The 21,618-nt window shown below is 44.9% G+C and overlaps 1 protein-coding gene across 7 annotated transcripts in view; it reads left to right on the forward strand.

Annotated features, from left to right (window-relative positions):
- The window catches only part of rapgef6 (Rap guanine nucleotide exchange factor (GEF) 6), a 155,635-nt gene that overhangs the window by 47,374 nt on the left and 86,643 nt on the right, over positions 1–21,618 (forward strand). For 6 of the 7 annotated variants that reach the window (XM_026181209.1, XM_026181203.1, XM_026181208.1 and 3 more), the window contains exons 2-4: positions 1,319–1,389; positions 2,316–2,372; positions 12,398–12,481. In XM_026181209.1, the coding sequence (XP_026036994.1) occupies positions 1,352–1,389; positions 2,316–2,372; positions 12,398–12,481 (179 nt within the window). In that variant the 5' untranslated portion in view covers positions 1,319–1,351. Of the gene's footprint in view, positions 1–1,318; positions 1,390–2,315; positions 2,373–12,397; positions 12,482–15,312; positions 15,743–21,618 lie in introns of those variants that run through there. The other variant, XM_026181210.1, reaches the window with a different exon arrangement.

Genomic DNA, 21,618 nt, shown 5'->3' on the forward strand with positions numbered 1-21,618 from the left:
AGCTTTGCCCTGTTTTTGTGTGGCCTAATGTTTAGTGGAGAAATTTAGAGATGCTTGTACACAAAGTCCTTGTCGAAGCATTCATGCTGCCAGGAATTGTCTTGGTACTGGCGACTACCAATGACTCAGGAGCCATTTGGGATTTAGGCCAACAAGACCAACCAAACGATTGGGATAAAACCTTTTTTTCATTTAATGTCACGTGGACATAAAATCTGCAGTCAAACCTGATAAAATGAGTAAAAAGCTGCCTTTCTTCCACTGTATGTCTTTTGTTAAAGGGGAGTTTTTCCTTCCCACTGTCACCATAGGGGGACCTCTGGTTGTTGGGGTATTATTGTAGGGCCTTTACCTACGCTATATAAATACAATAGAATTGAAAGGAACAGAATTCAACTGAGTGTGGAAATGTTGCTGAAAATAAGCTTTAGGCATTTTCCCCCTGTACTTCTACTTCTACTAATAAAGTTGTACAACATTACAGGTTTATTCAAAGCGTCAGTCCAAACATCATCAACATCTCTGCTCATTTTGCTAACCCACCCGGAGCAGCAAGCAAATTCCATGCTAATTGATGTTTTGGATAAAAGGAAGTCAGGAAGTGCAATAAGTACACTTATGTGCATTTTTTTTACTATTTACAAGCCTGTATGTCTGTCAGAATACAGCTGAAATCTTACTCACCTCTGCCGTTGCATAACTCTTCCATAGATTTCTATTCAGGGTTCTGAATAGAAGTATATCTATATCTATGTGTATCTAACCAGAAAACTGTGTCCTGACCCACAGAAGCTGCTCCTACACACACACACACACACACACACACACACACACACACACACACACACACACACACACACACACACACTCTTAATGTTTTGTCAGCTGGTCTGATGGAGTTCTATTTTTAGGCTGTGGTAAGATATATCTGGGTGTCTCAGTGCTGTCATGTGCAAACACAAGTATTACGCCTGTCTGTTTGGTTGCAGAGCGTCAGTTTGACGGACAGCGTTTGGCGTAGTTCAAGTGGCTTCCGTCAAATCACAGCACTAGATGTGATTTACACCATTTATACTCACTCTAAACAATGAGCTAATCTTTTAAAAAGCTTTCGATTCTCAAGCACCGTCCCTGCAGTTTGCAGTTTACACAGACTTGTTCTTTAATACACTGTAAATCGTTTGAAAGTACAGTACAAACTTTTTTTGTCACTAGATCGCACGTGCCACGTCATAGTCTGCGGAAATAGTTTTTAACTCTCGTGTATGTGGAAATGTGAGATAATCCTCAGTAATGGTTTCATTTACATCATTTCCAGGACCTGCATACCATCTACTGCCACCTGTACCACATGGATGTTCTCTCACACCTTAGAGAACACCAGCTAAGGTGAGCCACTTCCATTTTACCTCCAAACTTAAATAAATAACATCAAGTTTCACTCAACGCTGACAGGTGAGGAGCCAGTCCCAGTTTCAGAATATAACATTACCTTAATAGTAGGCTTTAGCCCTACGTTTTACGTCAGTTGCATTGAATTGTTAAAACAGGTTTTTACACATTGTTTCTGCAAATGTCTTTTTTTTTTTTTTTTTTCCCAAGATGGGTTTTCCCCATCCTGGCCACCTTTCATACCAACTTCAAGTCAAGCTTCCTTTACTGATACCAAACAAGCTTAAATGTTTTTCTTGCTAGTTTGATACAGGTTAAGCAGGAAGTGCATTGAAAAGTGATTCTGATTCCTCAACTCCTTAACCTAATTCACGATGGTCCTTTGAAGAGGAAGACATCCACGAACCCACACGATCGGCCCATGTAATTTAAAAGGCTCTAGATCTTTGTTAATTGACAGAAATTGAGCAGTTGATCCTGATAAATGTCTGTTATGCTAAAGTAAAAGAAAATCCCAAACTTTAAGAAAAAAAGATTAAAAATAATTTCATTTCCCTTCTAGGGATTTTAGGTTGACTGTGGTTAAAACCACTTTCTGGGGCAGCTTGTAAGTGTGTGAGTTTCAGGGACATGCAGAGACTCACATAGCCATCTAAGAGACTATCCAGTTTTCAAGATAAGGCATATGTGACTTGAATGTATAAACACCAAGTTTCACTGACCAGGTGCAGAGTTGTGCTTTAGAGAAGCGGGTCACCTTAACATTTTACGCTGGCAGCCAGTAGTAATTGTGCCGGAAATCTGGGAACTTGTTGCTGCCTGAGAAATACGTGTGGATGCAATGATGGATTGGAAGAGCCAGAAAAGTCTAAGCTGAGGTTTTAAATTGAGAAAATGTTTACACCTGTTTCTTTCTCTCTCAGGTCGATGTGCACGTCTGCCAGGTATGAAAAACATGAGGCTAACCACATCCTGTTCTAGTAAGTACATATTCTCGCTCTTATCAGGAAATGCTGTTGTTTACCTCTCCATTTTTGCTCTCACGTGACTATCAAGAGCTATGATCTGCTGAGTTCATGCACTCTTCTATGTGATTGTCTTCTACTGTGTTTCACATTTATAGAATACTTAACATTTACACTTCATGGCTACTCAGAAAAAGGTTTTTCAGTGTAAAGATGCTGGTAATGGTAGGCAGTGTTTGCACATCTCAGTTTCAAGGTTTTGGTTCAACTGCTGAAAACCACTGGCCTAGAATAACAGTTCCTTTAAACAGGTGCACTGGGGCCCATTAGCACAGCACATAAACATTATATGACGAAAAGCTAAATGCTTCTCCTCCTTTTTTCTAGTTTTTTATTATCCAGATTTAAAACACCAATCGCCGACAGCCTGCCCTCTTTCATTTTTTTTAAACATTTTTTATTTCCTGTCATGGCGTTGTGTAGAAATAAATACTGCAGTGGTTGAGGCTGATGGTTAATACAACTTGAGCATCATATACAAGGTGGATTTATGGGAAAGCTGGAGAAGTAGGAGGAGAGAAAACAAATGAGATGAACAAGAGGCTCGTGAAAGCAGAGGTAACAGGATGATTAAATGAGGACAGAGTTCACAGCGTAATGAACAGAGGTGATGAGAAGAGGAGGGAGTAGCAAAGAGTAAACAAAAAGCTTTAAGGAGTTATATTAAAATTTGAGGAGTGCATGCCGAGAAGGCAAGAAAACAAGAGGTAAATATGCTAAGAAGGAGGAAGGGATAGCAATGTCAAGAGGGAAGGGAGATGACAAATGAATTGAAGGCAGGAGTGAATGAGTGCAAAGCAGGAGAGGAATGTAGAGGAAGTGTGAAAGATGGAGGGAGGACAGAGACAAATGAAAGGATGAGGGCTAACCTTCACCTGTTATTAATGTATTTTCATGCTCACCGGAATCACATTAAGCACCCTGTGGTTTCATTTAGCACCAAATAAATACACAAAACACTCTCTCTCTGATACACTCCATTGCCTCTCTACCAGAGGCTTGTCGTAAGTGCCTTAACCCAGACCATGTCCAATTAGTCTTCTGTTACTTACACACACACACACACACACACACACACACACACACACACGCGTGCGCTAAAAAGGCTGCAGATGAAAGCAATCAAGGTCTCTGCAATGAAGCCGCAATAAAAGTTACTAATGCTACCCTCACCCAACAATGCAAAAATGAATCTCCTGTCTGCTTTTTAAACATAATTATTTTTAGGATACCTGCTTTCTTGTGCCACGCTTAATGAAAATTGATTGAAAAATACCAAAAGCATCAAATGAACAACCTGCGGAGGAATGGATATGATGCAGATGAGATTAGGGCTGCACCAAATGATTCTTTTTGTCCAATTTGCCGATTGTCTCTCGAATTAAATCAACGGGGCCAGAAAATTATTAAAAATGCTCGAGGTTTCTTCAGGGGACAAATCTCAATTTACCATGAAATAAAGCAAACAATATGAACCACTGTTGTTCCCTTTCAGTCGATTCACTCGGTACAACACATAAGTATGGGATATCACGCCCTCGCGTGTCCTGGCTGAAGAAACCTTTATTCACGCCTTTACGGCAGATGACGTGTGATGACACGCGCAAGGCCCCGCCCGCACATATAGCCGCTGCCATCACCGTCATCCCTCAGTTCTTACGCTCTTCACCTCGCTGAGAACACCTCTGCTGAGTTGGGCTAGCTAGCTACTGCTAGTTAGCTCCGTTGTCTGCCAACTTGAACCTAGCTTAACTGCCCCTGTTGGTGTTAGCCTCCACCGCCCAGCTGGTGCGTAGGCTGCCCGCGGAGCGCTATTTTCAAGTTTTTCTTGTGCAGCGTTTCGCTTTGCGTTTTGGGAATGGACTCCAAACCGAAGCGAGCAAAGCAGAAATCTTCTGTTCGCCCCTGTCCTCAGGGATGTGGTTTCTCTTTGCACGACAGCGACCAGCACGATGCCTGCCCTGTCTGCCTGGGGATCGTCCACGCTAGGAGAGCGTTGACGGAGCCCGAAGCTTGTGCGTTTTGTCGCCAGCTCCGACGCTCGACCCTGGAAAGACGGGTGACGTTTGTGGAAAGAGTGCTGGGACGCTCGGCTGTCGCACGGCATGACCCTCTTCTTTCCGAGTCTGGAGCCCCGGCTTCGTCCGAGTCCGACGACGAAAATTTTCAGGTCGATGTCCCCGCGATTAGCTGGGCTGACCACATGGAATACGTTGACGGGTTAGCCGATGACGGACCGGAACCATGCAGGAGCGCTGACGGGCTTCAGCCTGGGTTGAAGCCCGCCAGCGCTCCCCAGGAAGACGATGACGTGCTGGACATCGGCCTGGACATCCATGGTTTGTCGGAGGATGAGCAGGAGAGCTCATTGTCGACCCAATATGCCGCCGCTGCTGCGCCGGTCGGCCACGATGACACCTCTCTTTTCTCCCTGTTTCGCCGTGCCGCTGAGAAGCTGCAGGTGGACTGGCCCTCTCCTCCACCAGCTCGGAAGCCGTCGCGGTTTGCGGGTTTTTTCCTTCCACCGGAGCCCGCAACGGCCAAAAACTGCCTCCCCATGTTCCCAGACTTTCTCTGCGAGCTAACAGCGTCATGGGACAAACCTCTGTCTACCCGCGTCACTGTGCCCGGCTATGGACAGTACATGGAATTGGACGGCGCCGAGGGAGCTGGTTTAGCTAACCCACCCCCTATGGAGCCGTCTCTGGCTGCTTATCTGGCCCCGTCCCATAACCATGGTGTCGGTGGCCCCGCAACTCTGCCGTCCAAGCACTGCAGATTCTCGGCCTCGCAGCTGGAGAAGATTTATCGGGCTCAGGCCGGCACCGCTCGAGCCATGAGCTCCGTCACCATGCTCCAGACGTACCAAGCAATGTGCCTGGCGGAGCTTGGATCGCTGGTTCCGGAGGACAGCCCGCTGTCACCTCTTCTTAACGAGGTTAGAGTCACCACGGATTACATCCTCCGTGCGTCTCGCTGTGCAGCGCTCTCCCTGGGCAGAGGGATGGCTTCGACAGTGGTGGCGCAGAGGCACCTGTGGCTGACCCTCTCCGACGTCCCTGATAGAGACAGAGCTGTGTATCTGGACGCACCAGTGTCTGCGGCTGGGTTATTCGGACATTCACTTGAAGCCATTCAGGCTAGATTCGATCTGAGGAAGAAGCAGACGGAAGCTCTGCGCGACATCATCCCCAGACGCCAGCCCCAGCCCAAGCCCACTGCTAGCTCTCACAGGCCCGCCGCTCCTCTGACAGCTGGCAAGAGACCGGCGCCCACTGCTGGAGTGGGAGGGCCGCCGGCGAGAGCACGTACTCCGGCCCGAGCTCCACGCCAGTCGGCCTGGGGCAAAGGCCCTCCCCCGGGCCCCCGACGGGACCCGACGCCCAGGAGGAAGAAGCCTCAGCCCTCCTAGCTGTGATTGCGAGTGGGGAAGGGATCCGGCAGCAGGGAGACGCTGCTCTTACCCCTCTGTTGCCGCACAAGAGGTGCCGCTTAAGTTCTGTTCAGGTTGTCAGCCCCAGAAGGCGCTGCACTTCCCTATCGCGGTCTCCCAAGCACATAACCCCTGCACACGGTTCAGATGTGTTGAATGTTCAAGCGACCACATCGAGTGTTCCCGCTGTTTTTCATTGTTATGCCCCGGAAAAGGTGCACCCAACAAAATGTATAAATGTACATGTTCCCATGTTGCAATCAATAAAGAGTGTTGTTTACTCTCAAACAATCTCAAATGCTCAACCTGCAGGCGAAATGAGCCAGGTCAGGCAGGGGATGCAGTCCCCTGCAGACACACTGGGGGGCGACGGCGCCCCGCCGTCAGTGCTGCAGGCCAGCCGGCTGGCTGCTCACTTCCCTCAGTGGCGCGCTTGCGCCCCCTCTCCGTGGGTGCTGCAAACCGTTGCCATGGGTTACCGGTTGCAGTTCCGGGTCAAGCCGCCTCGTTTCCAAAGAGTCGTGAACACGATTGTCAACCCCGAGGCAGCCTTGGTACTCAGAGAGGAAATACAGGCGCTATTACAGAAGAGAGCAATACGGGTGGTCCCCGCTTCGGAGACGGACAAAGGTTGGTACAGCCGTTATTTTGTCATTCCGAAGAAAGGGGGAGGGCTTCGTCCCATCCTCGACCTGCGAGTCTTGAACACGTACCTGCGAACGTACAGGTTCAGGATGCTAACACTCAGACAGCTCCTGAGTGCAGTCGGCCCGGGAGATTGGTTTGCGACAATCGATCTAACAGATGCTTATTTTCATGTCGCTATACACCCGAAACACAGGCAGTTTCTGAGGTTTGCATTCGAGGGCGTAGCCTACGAATACCTAGTGCTGCCGTTCGGGCTGTCGCTCGCTCCCCGCACCTTTACGAAATGTGCCGAGGCAGCGCTAGCGCCCCTCAGGAAGAGGGGCATCCGCATCTTGGCCTACCTGGACGACTGGGCTCTCGTGGCTTGCTCCAGAGAACAGGCGGAGACGCAGCTGTCGCGGGTTCTGTCACACATTCAGACACTGGGGTTCTCTGTGAACTTTCAGAAGAGCTCGCTAATCCCAGGTCAACAGATCGCTTTTCTCGGTCTGGAAATATGCTCTCTTTCCAGCCGCGCACGGTTGTCAGAGCACAGAGTGGCCGCGTTTCATCGCTGCCTCGCTCAATTTCAGCTGGGACGCAGACTGCGTTTCCAGACGATATTGCGCTTGTTGGGCATGATGGCATCTATGATCGCCGTAGTGCCGCTTGGGCTGTTGAAAATGAGAGCGTTTCAACGCTGGACTCTCTCTCACCGTTTGTGTGCTTCGCGTCACCTCCGGAGGAGGCTGCCGGTGACTGCGTCTTGCATGCTAGCTCTCCGTCCTTGGAGGGAGCCCGGGCTACTGCACCAGGGCTCTCGGATTGGGAGGGTGTTGTTTCGCAAGGTGGTGTCCACAGATGCTTCCCTAAGTGGGTGGGGAGCGCTGTGCGAGGGTGCGTCAGTGAGAGGGATCTGGTCCGCGGCTCAGCGCCAGCTGCACATCAACCACTTAGAGCTGTTAGCAGTGTTCTTAGCTCTAAAGCGTTTCCGTCCAGTCCTGCAGGGCCAGCATGTCTTAGTCAGGACGGACAATTCAACAGTGGTGTCTTATATAAACAGGCAGGGAGGAACACGCTCTCTTCCCCTGTTGCAGCTGTCTCGCTCTCTGCTGTTATGGTGCAGTGTTCATTTTCTGACTCTAAGAGCCACCCATGTCCCGGGCCACCTGAACCTGGGGCCGGACCTTCTCTCCAGGGGGGGTCCTCTGGTGAGAGAATGGAGGTTACACCCTTCAATAGTGGCTCAGATTTGGGATCTATTTGGCGAGGCGCAAATAGATCTTTTTGCTTCCAGGGTGAATGCTCACTGCCCCCTGTACTTCTCCATAATCGACCACGATGCACCCTTGGGCTTGGACGCGCTAGCGCACCAATGGCCAGACGTGCTCCTGTATGCATTTCCCCCAGTGGAAATGATATCTCCAATTCTGGAGAGGGTGCGTCGGCATTCCCTCTCTCTGATCCTGGTGGCCCCTTGGTGGCCCGCGAAGTCGTGGTATGCAGAAATAATCAGCCTGCTTGCAGCAAGTCCTTGGCAGCTTCCTCTCCGCAGGGATCTCCTCTCTCAGGCGGGGGGGGAAGTGTTTCATCCGCGCCCGGATCTGTGGCACCTTCATGCTTACCTGCTGAGAGGTTAAACTTGGTTGCTAAGGGTCTGCCACCTAGTGTGGTAGCGACGATTCAGAGCGCCAGGGCCTCGTCTACTAGGGGCTTGTACGCTTACAAATGGCGAGCCTTCGAGCGATGGTGCCAGGACCGCCACACTCTCCCATTTCAGTGCTCTATTGTGGATGTTTTAACATTCCTGCAGGAGCTGTTGGATAAAGGCCTTTCGTTTTCGACGATCAAGGTTTATTTAGCGGCTATATCTGCTTGTCATATCGGTTTTGACGGGGTGACACCAGGTGCGCATCCCCTCGCCGTGCGTTTTCTGAAAGGGGTTCGCCGGCTGAGGCCCGTGCTTAAGTCCAGTGTCCCGGCTTGGGACTTGTCTTTGGTGCTGGAGGCCCTTTGTGGCCCTCCGTTTGAACCCGTTGAGTCGGTAGATATGAAACTTCTTTCGTATAAGACCGCATTACTTCTCGCTTTGGCCTCGGCGAAGCGAGTGGGGGACCTTCATGCGCTGTCTGTGCATCCTGCCTGCACACAGTTTTCTCCTGATGGCCGCAAGGTCGTATTGCGTCCGAATGCCGCCTATCTTCCCAAGGTCATGCCTGCATCTTATAGTTCAATGGAGTTTGAGTTGCTGAGCTTTTGCTCCCCTCCTTTTGAATCTGAGGAGCAGAGGAGGGTGCATTCTCTTTGTCCGGTGCGTGCGCTACGCACCTACATTGAGCGCACTCGGGATGTGCGTTTGTGTGACCAGTTGTTTGTCTGCTTCGCTAATCCGAATAGGGGTAGAGCTCTGTCCAGACAGAGGCTGTCCCACTGGATTGTAGAAGCTATCTCGCTGGCATACAGCACCGGAGGTTTTGCGTTGCCCCACGGGGTGGGAGCTCATTCCACCAGGGGGATGGCGACCTCATGGGCTCTTTTTAGAGGGGTGCCTGTGGCTGATATTTGTGCAGCGGCTAATTGGGCGTCGCCGCACACTTTTGTGCGGTTTTATCGGTTGGACGTTACAGCCCCTTCGGTGGCTCATGCTGTCCTTTCTGCTGGGTCTACCACTCACTAAGGATGTGGTGGTCCCGTTCCGGTTCGGTGGCTGCTCTGCGGGGCGTGTATATAGGTCCCATACTTATGTGTTGTACCGAGTGAATCGACTGAAAGGGAACGATTAGTTATGTCTATAACTTCTGTTCCCTGAAGGAGAGGAACGAGGTACAACACAGGGTGGCCCCACTGAGCAGTTGGCTCGGTGAAGAGCGGCTATCGAACTGAGGGATGACGGTGATGGCAGCGGCTATATGTGCGGGCGGGGCCTTGCGCGTGTCATCACACGTCATCTGCCGTAAAGGCGTGAATAAAGGTTTCTTCAGCCAGGACACGCGAGGGCGTGATATCCCATACTTATGTGTTGTACCTCGTTCCTCTCCTTCAGGGAACAGAAGTTATAGACATAACTAATCGTTTTCTAAGCTTCTGTGTCACACTCTCTCCTTGTTTTTTTTTTTGTACCGCATTGGCCATTCTTGCTCTCTGTAGTACAAAGAGATCCGCTCCAGTTACACAAAATGCATCAAATGTACCAGATCTCCCCAAGCTTGTGTTGGGGAAATAGTGAGGCTCATGAAGACTATGAGCTGCACAAAGATAAAAAGAAAATCCATAATAATTTTCTGGCCCTGTGCGGATTCAAGTGAAAGTTGAATCCAAGGCTGTTCAGAAAGACTAATGCAACAGTTACAGTAGGGGAAACGGTGGCATGGCCAGAATTATTGCAAACGTGTTCAATTAACTTGCAGTCTTGTTGCTTTTGAAATGGTTGCTTCAGAGACAGGGAGCAGGTCTCTGACAGCCAATCGCTGTCTTCAAAGTGGCTTTGAAGACAACAAGATGGCCCTAAAACTGCAACAAGACCGAGTTATTGTGTTATCAATATAACATTGAATGGAGTCAAGTTGGCAATTGCATGCAGTCTGTTTCTGATAATATGAGAACATGAGAATTGCCTTCTAACCTCATATATATGAATCAGAGCCATAATGATTTGCTGTAGGGTGGGAATTTCACTGCAAAATTGCTTGCCAACCTTGACTTTTGCATATTAATATAAGTAGAATACAATCAGTTGGCAATCAGTTGGCAACCAGTTGGCAACCAGTTGCGTCGAGTGTCCAATTGCAAACACACACATTGCAGATGTGCAATTATTATTTTTTTGATACTTTCTTTTTATTGTTTTTCTTTAAACATTATAAAGGGGGGGGGGGGTGTAGTAACAACAAAAAAGAACTTAAAAATAAAAGTAATAAAAATAAAAAAAAGAAAGAAAAATTATCACTGACTGACCCACAATAGCTACAATGTGTTGGCAGTCTGTCTGCATTTAGAAATTAGGCAGCATTTATTTGCAAACTTCAGCAACCTGTCTGAAACTGATTGTAGCCAGTCAAGTCTGATCACAGTTGTTTGGAGACAAGTTGCCTTCCACCAGGGGATGTGTGTAATCTGCTTAAAACTGAAAGTGATCACACATTGGTTGGTGTTGCTCATATCTAAATTTGCTTGATTCAGACAGAAGCTGACATGATAAGTTTGGCTAATTAATGCTGAAAACCTGACTGCATGCATTTGTACCAAGGTGCTTTACAGTGAACACATGATCCATGCTCTTATTATGTAAACAAATTTTGGGCCACAGAGTAGGACATTTAAAAATTATTTTATCATTGAGGTTTGTTTTTTTTTTTTTTTCAGTCTAGCCAGCCTGCAATTTTTATCTAACCATTTTTTTTTGTTAAGCTGAGTTTTCTGTATAAATTACTTTTTTATAGCAGTTTTCTTTTTTGAATATAAACTCCAGCTTATTAATTTTCCATAGTCACCACTTGCAGATGAAAAATGTCTAATTAAAATGTTATAAATAAATATAATCAAAGACATTTGCAGAAATTCTTGTTTTAAATGTATATCGTACATCAGACTGTCGTGTGTTTTATGTTTTTATAATTCTTCACTCAGTGGGGCATCTTTTCATCTGCACTCTTCAAACAGTGCTTTCTCTCTCTCTGTTTTTTTCTACTCTCTTCTTTCATATTCACACCCACAGGCACAGATACTGTGTTTTATCCCCTGACTCCCCTCTTCATCTATGACTGCATCTACGCTTGCTGCTGACACGAGCACCCCGTTATTGCGGAGTTAATTAGTCTTGTGTTTGGCGTTATTGGATATCATATATACAGTGTGCGTGGAACAGCATGGAAAGTCACACAGCACATATTTGAGATGTGTTTATTTTTAGGTGAAATAACTCTATATTGCAGCTTTTGTAAATGGCAGACACGATTGTCAGACTTGCCAGTCCTGATGTTAATGGATTATCTCCATCTCACAGCCATGCCACATTATTATGATTCTATAACACTTGACTTCCTAAGAATACATTGATGCTAATGCACAATTCAGCGTTTAGCATTCAAAGTGCAACTGTGCTTTATATGCTCTCACTCTTGAGTTCTGTAGACAACACTCCTGCAGTTTTCAAAGCCTTGCGGGGGGAAAAGTTCCTCAAGTGTCATGACTTCAAATTTTTTATTTTTAGCCATAAATATACAAGTTGTCTTAGCTCACCCTTTCATAAAAATTAGCAAAACTGTACAAGCTTGTGCAGGACAGCCTTGGTTCTTCACTGTTTAGCCAACATGACTGATGACTTGTCATATGATGTCTACATTAGAATTATTCCCCATTGAAATAGCTTTTATACTTTTTTTTTGAAGAGGCAAATCTCCAAAATTAGAGATCTCAAATTAAAAGTCTACCTCTTTTTTTTTTTTCAAATTTTTTTTTTAAAGCTTCTCCTTTCTATAGGATACATATGAAGTTTATATTTTTGTCCTACTCTCTATGCTATTTAAATGCTTTCTGTGATGTCTTATAACAACCCCAGTGAAGGCCACAAGCTGAAACAGGTCATTCAAATTCTACAAGTATTGCCGGAGGTTTAAAAACCTTCAGACTTTATGCTCTTCTGGCACAACTCCGTGAAGTACTTCATGTACTGAACGAGCCTCTGCCCTTAACTGAAGAACTTAGAAAACCAAAGTAAAAACCAAAAACTGCCAAGCCCATTTGAAGAGTCCAGGGAAAACCAATCCACTTACCTTCAAAACGCACCAATTTAATTAATTTGTATTTGTGAATGTAACAAAAGCTCTGAAATGATGTTGAAGGTTCACATGGTGTACACGTCAGCCTTCAATACTAAACCATTTCCACTGGGTTTGACACGTGCTCTTTCTCTCTCTTGCAGCCCAGACACCATTGCTACCTGTTGGTACATCCTGCTCTCAGGATCGGTCTTCGTCAAGGAGCACATGTACCTGGCAAGGTGCTGGTATGTATCACTCACAGAAGAGAAAAACAATATGATGGGGTGAGACAAGGTGACGATCAGTCTAGGGGAGATAAGGTGGGATTAGATATTACACATCCGCACTCCATATGACTGCCGCCAAGATGTCTGTATATATGCGCCTCCATCTTTACGCTAGAAAATGGAAATGGCAGAGCTGTGATTTATGAAAAGATGGCGCCTACTGATATGTAAAGGAATCGTTTGTGTATATGTGCACACACAAAGACACATACTTGTATATCGTGCTTGTAATTCTATGTTAAACAACACAGAGCAGATTCCTTTTTCCAAGCCCCCTGCTCATGTAGTTACAGCTCTGTAGATGCTAATATGTTTTTTCTGTTTTATCTGTGGAATGGTTGTTGTGTTGTCGTGCCCGGACACAAGGATTTCTGATTTTCCACTCGGATATCTATCAATATTGTACAGTTCTAAATTGCTGCTCTTTGGCAGGGAGTTGCTCATGTGTGTAACACATATTATAGTAATGTACATCCATAATGGGCATTATGTGAAATCAAATGGGAAAGTGCTGAAAAATCATTTTGAGTCTATTCTGACCTAAGTACAGAGCCAAATATAAGAAAGAAAGCTTGCCGGTAGTCCGTCAGTGAGAGATTAGGTTTTATATCTGGGCGGAGATTCATCAGTAACATTTGTGATTTAATAAGGCCATATCATATAAAAATGTCAAGTCCTCCTCGTCTTTAGAGCAGCCAAACTGCCAAAATAAATTGCAGTTCTTTACACAGAGCCGTTGCACCTGTTTAAACACTGGAACTGATGGTAATAGAAAAAGCTGTGACAGCAGTTGCTGGAGGCCGAGCCTTCGCTCCATGTTTACCTTTCCCTCTGCTGTTATAGTTGGACTGAAACAGAAGCAACACATGCCAGAAATGAAAAGGAGAGGACAGAAATATCTAACCCCTCCAAAAAACCCAAAACAAAACAAAAAAAGTTCAACTTTTGGTTGATTGCTTTATCTCTTAGACTAGGCTAAACATACTCACAATCACAGCACTTAAATGGGATCATACATTCATATGTTTCTTGCACCTCTGGCATCAGTCTGTAGTTTTCCAAGCAATTCCCTGTAGTTTTAATGATTATTTACGATGTGAGAACATTTCAGAGTTGGATGAAAACTGTAAGGATTCCACTCAAAAGCCCATCTTCCATCCTCTGACCATTTCTGCCGTCACCAAAAAAATAAAAAATAAGAAATGGATGTGACAAGTAGGGCTGGGCGATACGGCCTAAAATCCATATCACGGTATAATTTGAAGCACGTGCGGTAACGATATATATCGCGATATATTCTTTTCTTCTGTATAACGTATTTTACACACTATAAGGCACACTTAAAATCCTTTAATTTTCTCAAGCATCGACAGTGTGCCTTATGTATGAATTCTGACCTCGAACCGATTTTATGTGGTACACTGCGCATAGAAATCTGTCAAAAAATGTTTTAGTACCACTTTGGTAAGCTATGAAGGCGCATCGCTTGATGGATTGCCAGAGCATTACGGCTGCCGTAGTCAGGAGCCTCACGCAGTGTTGCCAACTCCTCAGTAAGAAAAATGACTATTGGCTGACCGAAAAGTCGCTAGAAGTCGCTAACTGACATCATCGCCTAATTTGCATAATAGGTCATGCTAATGTAATTGTAACCTACGTTGTTGGAGAGAGAAATAACATTGAAGAACATGGAAGAGAAAGTGAGTTAAAAATGTCCATTGAGATCGAATGCCTGCTTAAGGTATTTCTGCATTGGCTTCAACCCAAAACGCTAGGTCCATGTTTTATACTGGGTATTGCGCCACCGTGCCTCTCGCCCTATGACAGCTGGGATAGGCTCCAGCGCCCCCCGCGACCCTGAAAAGGATAAGCGGAAGCGAATGGATGGATGGATGGTAAAAAACCCTCTATTTGTATGGCGCTTTTCTAGTCCCTAAGCGCTTGACATATCCAGTCATCCACCCATTCACACACACATTCACACACTGGTGATGGCAAGCTACATTATAGCCACAGCCACCCTGGGGCGCACTGACAGAGGCGAGGCTGCCGGACATTGGCGCCACCGGGCCCCCTGACCACCACCAGTAGGCAACGGGTGAAGTGTCTTGCCCAAGGACACAACGACAGAGACTGTCCAAGCCGGGGCTCGAACCGTCAACCTTCCGATTACAAGGCGAACTCCCAACTCTCGAGCCACGATCGCCCATTAGGAAATGAAATTACTAAACCACACAGCTGGTCTCAGAAAAGTCCTGTTAACAAATATTAACATGCTTACAGATCATTTTTCCGTCAAGTAAATGTTGCAGCCTTTGCATGACATAAGTTAAAAAAAAAATAGCTATCACTAGTTCCAGCAACTTTTGTTGGCTGACTGTTACTCAGAGTGTTGGCATAGTAAGCAGAACTGAAACCTCAATTCAACAGTTGGTGCAGTTTCTAGTTCTTTTAATTGTAACACAAAGCGCCAAGTGACCAACTGTGACAGAGAGAATTGTTGGACTAGTATCAATAACGTGTGTGTGTGTGTTTGTTTGTGTGTGTGTGTGTGTGTCATTCCATTGTGGCCCAGTTGATAACATAGTGAAGGGTAGGATCGGGGGTAGGTTGGTTGACTGGAAAGGACTGGAGGGTGTGTCTGTGTGTTGGAGTATGAGCAGCAGCAGCAGGGGGCTTGGAAGGGGTCACTGAGAGAGCTAATAGGGTGTGTGTGTGTGTGTGTGTGTGTGTGTGTGTGTGTGTAAGAGTGAGAGGGTGTGTGTGTGTGTGTGTGTGTGTGTGGGTGGGTGTAGGAGAGCAAAGAATGCGGAACCCCTGGCAGAGCAGTGGATGGCCATGTGTTCCTGAGCAGCCTGCCTGCCTGGAGCCCAAAAGCACATCCAGGCAGGAAATGAGCAGACTACACACACGTGCACACACACACGCGCGCACACACACTGACAAATAGAAACCTCACTGGAGCCAGCGGACAGACAGACAGAAGTGAACAGAGAGAGAACACTTCTCCTTTAGTTTAACTAAAAGCCTCTTCTGCTTTCTTTCTGAGGAAACTTCTCACTAGTTCACACTCTGGAGTACAAAACAAACACACTTGGATGTAATCCTGGATTATCTAAATAATGAACCTTTCTCCCCTCTTCATTGCGGATAATATGTTGGATAATATTTCACATACAAGGAATCCAAAGGAGTGGACCCCCTGTGTTCCTGATCCTGGTTAGTAATGTTAAAGCTTTTTGTTATACACTTGCTGTAAGGCGACGGGGATTTCGGGGTAATTCTGGAGTTTTTTGTTTTTCTTTTTCAAAACTCCCTCGCTATTTCTTTACGCATTCTTCAGCCCAGCACGCTTCATTTCCTGCCTGCCTGCCATAGTTTAACCAGCTGGACAACCAGGCTCTCCCTAGGGCACTGTGGCTTAGCACTGCTCTAAAAAACACGCTACTGAGTCCTGTGTGTTTTCATACATATCTACAATGGCTTTTTTAAAGACAGGCAGTCCTCTATTCTCACATTGCCAACACCTTTAAACAAGTATGTTGACTAAAATAGAATATGTAGTGCTTTTTTTTTTTTTTTTTTTTATACCTTTGAAAAAAGCAGAAAATTCAGTTTGTTACTAAACTCGTCATATATAAAACTAAAGATACGGAGCAAAGATTGTCCCCATTCAAAAGTGAAACATCCAAGTAAAATATTCAAAATTATTGGTGAGATTATTACAAAATTTCCTATTTTTCTTGTACTTCTTCTCCTTGAGTTCAAAGAAAACTGCTCACTTCTCTATGTTTTCTGGAACATTGCTGTCCTAGGAGGAAGTGAAAAGTACAACAACATCACACGCAGCAGAGGGATGAATGAATGTTAGTTTTGTCGTTCCCTAAGATGTGGAGGAAAAAAAAGTCAATCGCTGCATTGGAGTTGAGCAGTAGCTGTTAATGGTGCTTATTTAATTGTAATTTTTAAAATCTGATATGGATACATTTGAGGTCACCCGTTTAACTGATTGCTGATTTCCACATGAATGTGTTGTGATGTTTCTGAATGACCCACTGGATCATTACTTGGAGTACTTGGAGTCTGTCTTTTGGTGTGCTGGTGGTCTCGCTGCTGGCCAGCTCCTCAGTCTTCTTTGATTATGAGTCAGAGCTGTCAGTGTTGGCCAACCAAGCACTAAAAATGAGAAGAAAACCAGTCGGGGAGACTGAGAAGTAGATGTCTAAGTATGGTGAACTGTGTCTTTACTGCTTGTCATTATTACCATGGAAACTTGGGTGCCAAATGGGCACGGACCTCTGTTGGGGTTTAATTAACGCATTTCTTTCAGACTTTATCAAATTGCGCACTTGGAGGTTGTTCAGAATAACATAGCTTGTCGGTTTGGAAGTTTGTGGAAACTTTTCTGGATTCATTTTCACACCTGGCAAAGTTGTATGTGAGACTGCAAAAGTATTAATCAGTCGAATTGGATAATCAGCGGGCCTCTGCCAGCTATGGGTCTGTTTAGTCTCAGAGCCCAGTGACTGAATAGCACAGGTAGCTCACAGTGAGCGAATGTGCGTCATGTCCTGCCCTTCCTACCCTCCGTATATGCCGTACCCAGGCACCAACTTTTGTCTAAGCAAGAACATTTCCACTAGTGAGAATACACGTAACATGGAAAGACTTGTTGCTTTTGTCCTGCAATCATTTTTTGAATACCTGCATACTTTGGAGGGAGCGGATCATTTTTGGCATTCTTCGGAGGCAATAATACCGCGTGAAAAAATGCAGCAGGTCAAGCCTGGCACATCCTACATTGTCATCAAACACAGATTTGAATCTTGTCAGAATTCTCTGCATTACACAACAACTTGAGCTTGATTTATCATTCTGTGTTGAATCTTCTCAAAGCTTGTGATGTAGACTACGTGACTGGCCGACGCCAGCATGGAGGAAATGATGGTACACAACATGCCAATCAGTCATTGCAGACTGCGCAAGTGCAGCATGTAGTTAATCGTCTCATCATCTCAAACCGCAACTTTAACGTGGGCTCAAAAGGTAGAGCGCATCGTTGACCAATCGGGAGGTCACTGGTTCAGTCCTGTTCTCCTCGAGTCTGTGTGTCAGTGTCCTTTGACAAGATGCTGAACCAACCTTCTCCTGATGCATCCATGAACATGTGAGTGTGTGCATGGTAGGTTAGAGCGCTGTAAATATACTTGAAGTGTTCACTAAAACTAAAAGAGAGCTATTTGCTATTTAGTTAATATTGTTTTTGCACTATTGAGAATGTTGTCGGTTTTTCCACGCTTCAGACAATAGACACCTCAAGGTGTGTGTGTGTGTGTGTGGTCAGTTCCTATACCAGCTGTCATGGTTTATTGCCCAGGGCACTGCAGCTGTCACTGAACCTGTTCTCAGCTCTGCCGACAACTTGTTTTTGCTGGAAAAGGAGGGGAGAGAAATCATCACCTGCTGAAATCCAGCAAAGGCACAGCCTCAGTAGTTCGAAGGGACGAGATTTCCCTTCCAAAAAGGTGAAAGAGATGATGGGGATTAAAGTCGATTTATTGTAGAAGTACTCCCCACTTACTAACGCGAGAGGAATTTATTGTTTAAAGCTTTTGTGAAAAACCAGTGCCTCGCAGACATAATACATTTCCAGCCTTTAAAATACCATACAGGTTGGTTGTACTAATGGTGATTTCTTTAACAAAGTGCATAAGCATTTGGTGCCTGTGGATAAATGGATGAATGGATGGATGGAGCATTGAAGCCTGTTGTGATAAATTGAGGCAGATAAGGGTTTGTGCTGTGTGTAGTATTATCTTTAGAACAGCATACATCATACATTAATGCAGCATACATTATTGATGCTTCTGCTCCGTAATTGCAGGAATGCATCTGAAAGCTAATTTCCTGTCATGACATCATGAGTCAATGTCAGTCTGATATATTTTATGGAGATCTGAATGAGATCCATCTGTTCACACCTCTAAAATCAATAGGCTACACCACAATTCTATTTTTGTTAATATAGAGATTATTATTGTTACAAGAAATTTACATAAATTTCATAAAAATGAAATAAATGCATAAAAATGTCGTTTTTAATGCATCTAAAAGGTTATATTTGGGAATTTGGAATCATCTTGCACTTCCTCTACTTGTTCAGTGCTGTACACGTTTTCTTATAACCGCTGCATTACTTAAGCCATAATAGCCAAGAAATTTTCACTTGTTAAAAACTAGTTGTTTAGTTTAGACCTCAGTCTAAATTTGCTTTGGTTGCTAGCAGGTTGCCGTGATCTCCCATAGTTTATTTTAGATGCCAACTTGTTTGCAAACACTCACCAACTGCTTGCTGAGGAGAACAATGAAAAGTGAGACTTAAAGCAGACTCAAACTATTCGCTTTCAAAGTAAAAGTTGCACCCTTTGAAATGTATTGGTTGTAGCGGTAAGACAGTTTTTATTTTGGAGGCGAATCTTCTCCCTTTCTCCTTTGGTTTGCACTTGTTCAGGTTTCACCACAGTTCAGCGTCTTCAGTGCAAACCATCAGCTTCTATTCATACAGACATAAGAGTAACTACCCAAGAATTAGAGTGCAGCGAGACCTTAACTACCGCAGCCCCACACACACTAGCATTGTGTGGATAAATGTTTGGCGCAGCAGTGTTTGTCAGCATGTTTTGGGCTTTTACCTTGTAAGACTGAAGGCTAATGTTTGGCCATAGTGTGGTTTTAGAAGGCTGTCTAATTTCCTGTGTGAGGCACAGATTCACACCAAATAACAACAGAGCGTTATCACATTTCAGTTCAGTCAGGGCAGCAGCATCATTTGGTGGGTACAAATATGTGCGCCCACACATAACCTCGGTAACTCGCTTACAGTTGACTCAAGTTTGTTTGGCTCTTGTGCTCTTTGTGGAAATGCAGTAAGATCAAAACCGAAGAAAAAATATTGAGCAAGCGAACACAAACACATAAAGCACATACAGTATAATGCTGTGGATGTGAAGGGCTGAAATCTTTTCTCCTTTAGCATCAAACTGCAGCTCTCCTGTATTTCTCTGGACAACCTGTCTCTCTGCCCTGCGCGCACCCGCCCACACACAGTGAGGAGACAGGCTTGGCAGGCTTTGTGTAGCGCTGACAGGGACCAGGCGTCTCGCCTCAGTGGAGTGCGGAGAGATCCTGTCAGAGTCAGACTGACCTCCAGGCTAAGGGCTCTGAACAAACTCCCTGCCCAGCTGACTGCATTCCTCATTGGGAACAATTGAGTTTATACTCTGCTGGGAGCCACTCTATGGATAGACAGTGATTTTGATCATTTGTGTTTGTTTGCTTATTCCCTTGTGCGTTGTCGGTTTTTGTTTTTCTAATAAAATCAGATCAGAACATCTAAAGAAACAATACAGACTTGCAGATGTGAAAAAAAGAACAGTCTGTGGTGTGAAACAATTTGGGGAATGTAAACTGGACCCAGTGGTCAGGCCCATGTGTTGCGTGGCATTGATGGATGAGGGCAAACCCTCTGCAGCTGTAGAAATGCTTTCTGCAGCAGATTTGTGCCTCTTACCTGTGGGGAGGCACGAAACGGCTCAAAATCACGAGAGATGAACAAGAAAGTTTTCTATTATTAATTGATCCAAATCCAGTAAACAAAGATGCAATGTGCACCTTTTCAAGGCATGCTTTGAACTTTAAAGCCCTTCTCCAACTGTCAGCACTATATAAATGGTATTAAAATGAGAAAATCAATAGAACTGATAATGGGTTTTACTGTCCCCAGACTCACCTGAACAGAGCACTTTATGAAAACAAGAAGTGCCTCATATTTTCTAGGCTTAGTGAATAATTTAGTTTTCTATAGAAAACCTAATGTAATGCTTTTGTGCTTTAATTGTGCTACCAAAAGAAAAAAGTGGCCTGAGTGTATGCGACAGGTACGTGCCAAATAAATCCACACACCACTATTTTGGCCTTTTTCAGCTGCTAAGAGAGAGGTTTCCATGGAAGTGGCGGCTTCCTTCATCTTTTGTGGCTGTAGGTTTGTTTCCTCCCTCAGTGTTAGGCACTAAAGGTTTGGCTTCCACTAATATATCCTGGAAAAATCTGTTTATTAGAAGAAAAGCGTGATTTAAAAAAAAGTTTCTATCATTAGAACGCATTACAAAGACAGACTTTTATGTGAGGCCTAAATTCAGAGTGTTGTTTGTGTCAGTAAGAAGCTGTTATTTAAGATGTGACTAGATGAAAGTTTTATTTTTTCTTTTTTTTTGACTTAGAGGAAGCAAAGACCGGCAGTAAAAGGAGTGAAGGAAATGATGAAAGGGAATACAGAATGAGATGAGGAGAGAAGGGAGGAAAACGGCAAAAGCAAAAAAATATATAGAAAAGAGAGAGACGGAAAAGATGGATTTGCCTTTGGAAAGGAAGCAAATGAATAAAAACAGGAAGAGCAATATGAAGTTAAAGGGAATTATTTACAAGTGGTATAATATGGATGCAGGAAAAAAGAAAACACGGAGTCATTGGAAGGGTGAAGATGATCAGAAGGGAAAGGGGGTGGAGGTGAAGCACAAAGAGAGATGTATTAAGGAAACAAGAAGGATATGAGCGAGGAAAGCAAAAAGCTGCAAACCAGATGGGCGCCACCGTGTGACAGTGTGAGAATGAAATCGGAGAAGAGTGAAAGTTTGTTCTCTCCCAGCTCAGCACGCTTCCATGATTAAAACCAGCCTCTTCCCCCCGATCCTCAAACAATGCTGAGGCACCACTTTTAGCATGAAGACGTGTTTTCAGTGCAGCGTGTTCTCAGGATTAAGCTCACACACTACTCACACACTTACAGAGCATATGTGCCAACAGGAAGCTTTCAGCATCCATGTGATCATAATGATGAATCCATTTAATCATCAATTCAGTCTAGACGTCAGCAAGAAGATGCATCAGCTGCACGTAGAATGTAAATGGCGGCTGACATGTTACAATGTTATAACATCAAAGTCAAGTAGAGTTTATTTGTAACAAAGGTTTCATTGTACCAAACATATCCTTAGTCATCTCCATGGAGAAGAAAAGGCCAAACTCACCCACGTGGT

Source organism: Astatotilapia calliptera, chromosome 10 (genome assembly GCF_900246225.1).
Source record: "Astatotilapia calliptera chromosome 10, fAstCal1.2, whole genome shotgun sequence".
Taxonomy (NCBI): Eukaryota; Metazoa; Chordata; class Actinopteri; order Cichliformes; family Cichlidae; genus Astatotilapia; species Astatotilapia calliptera.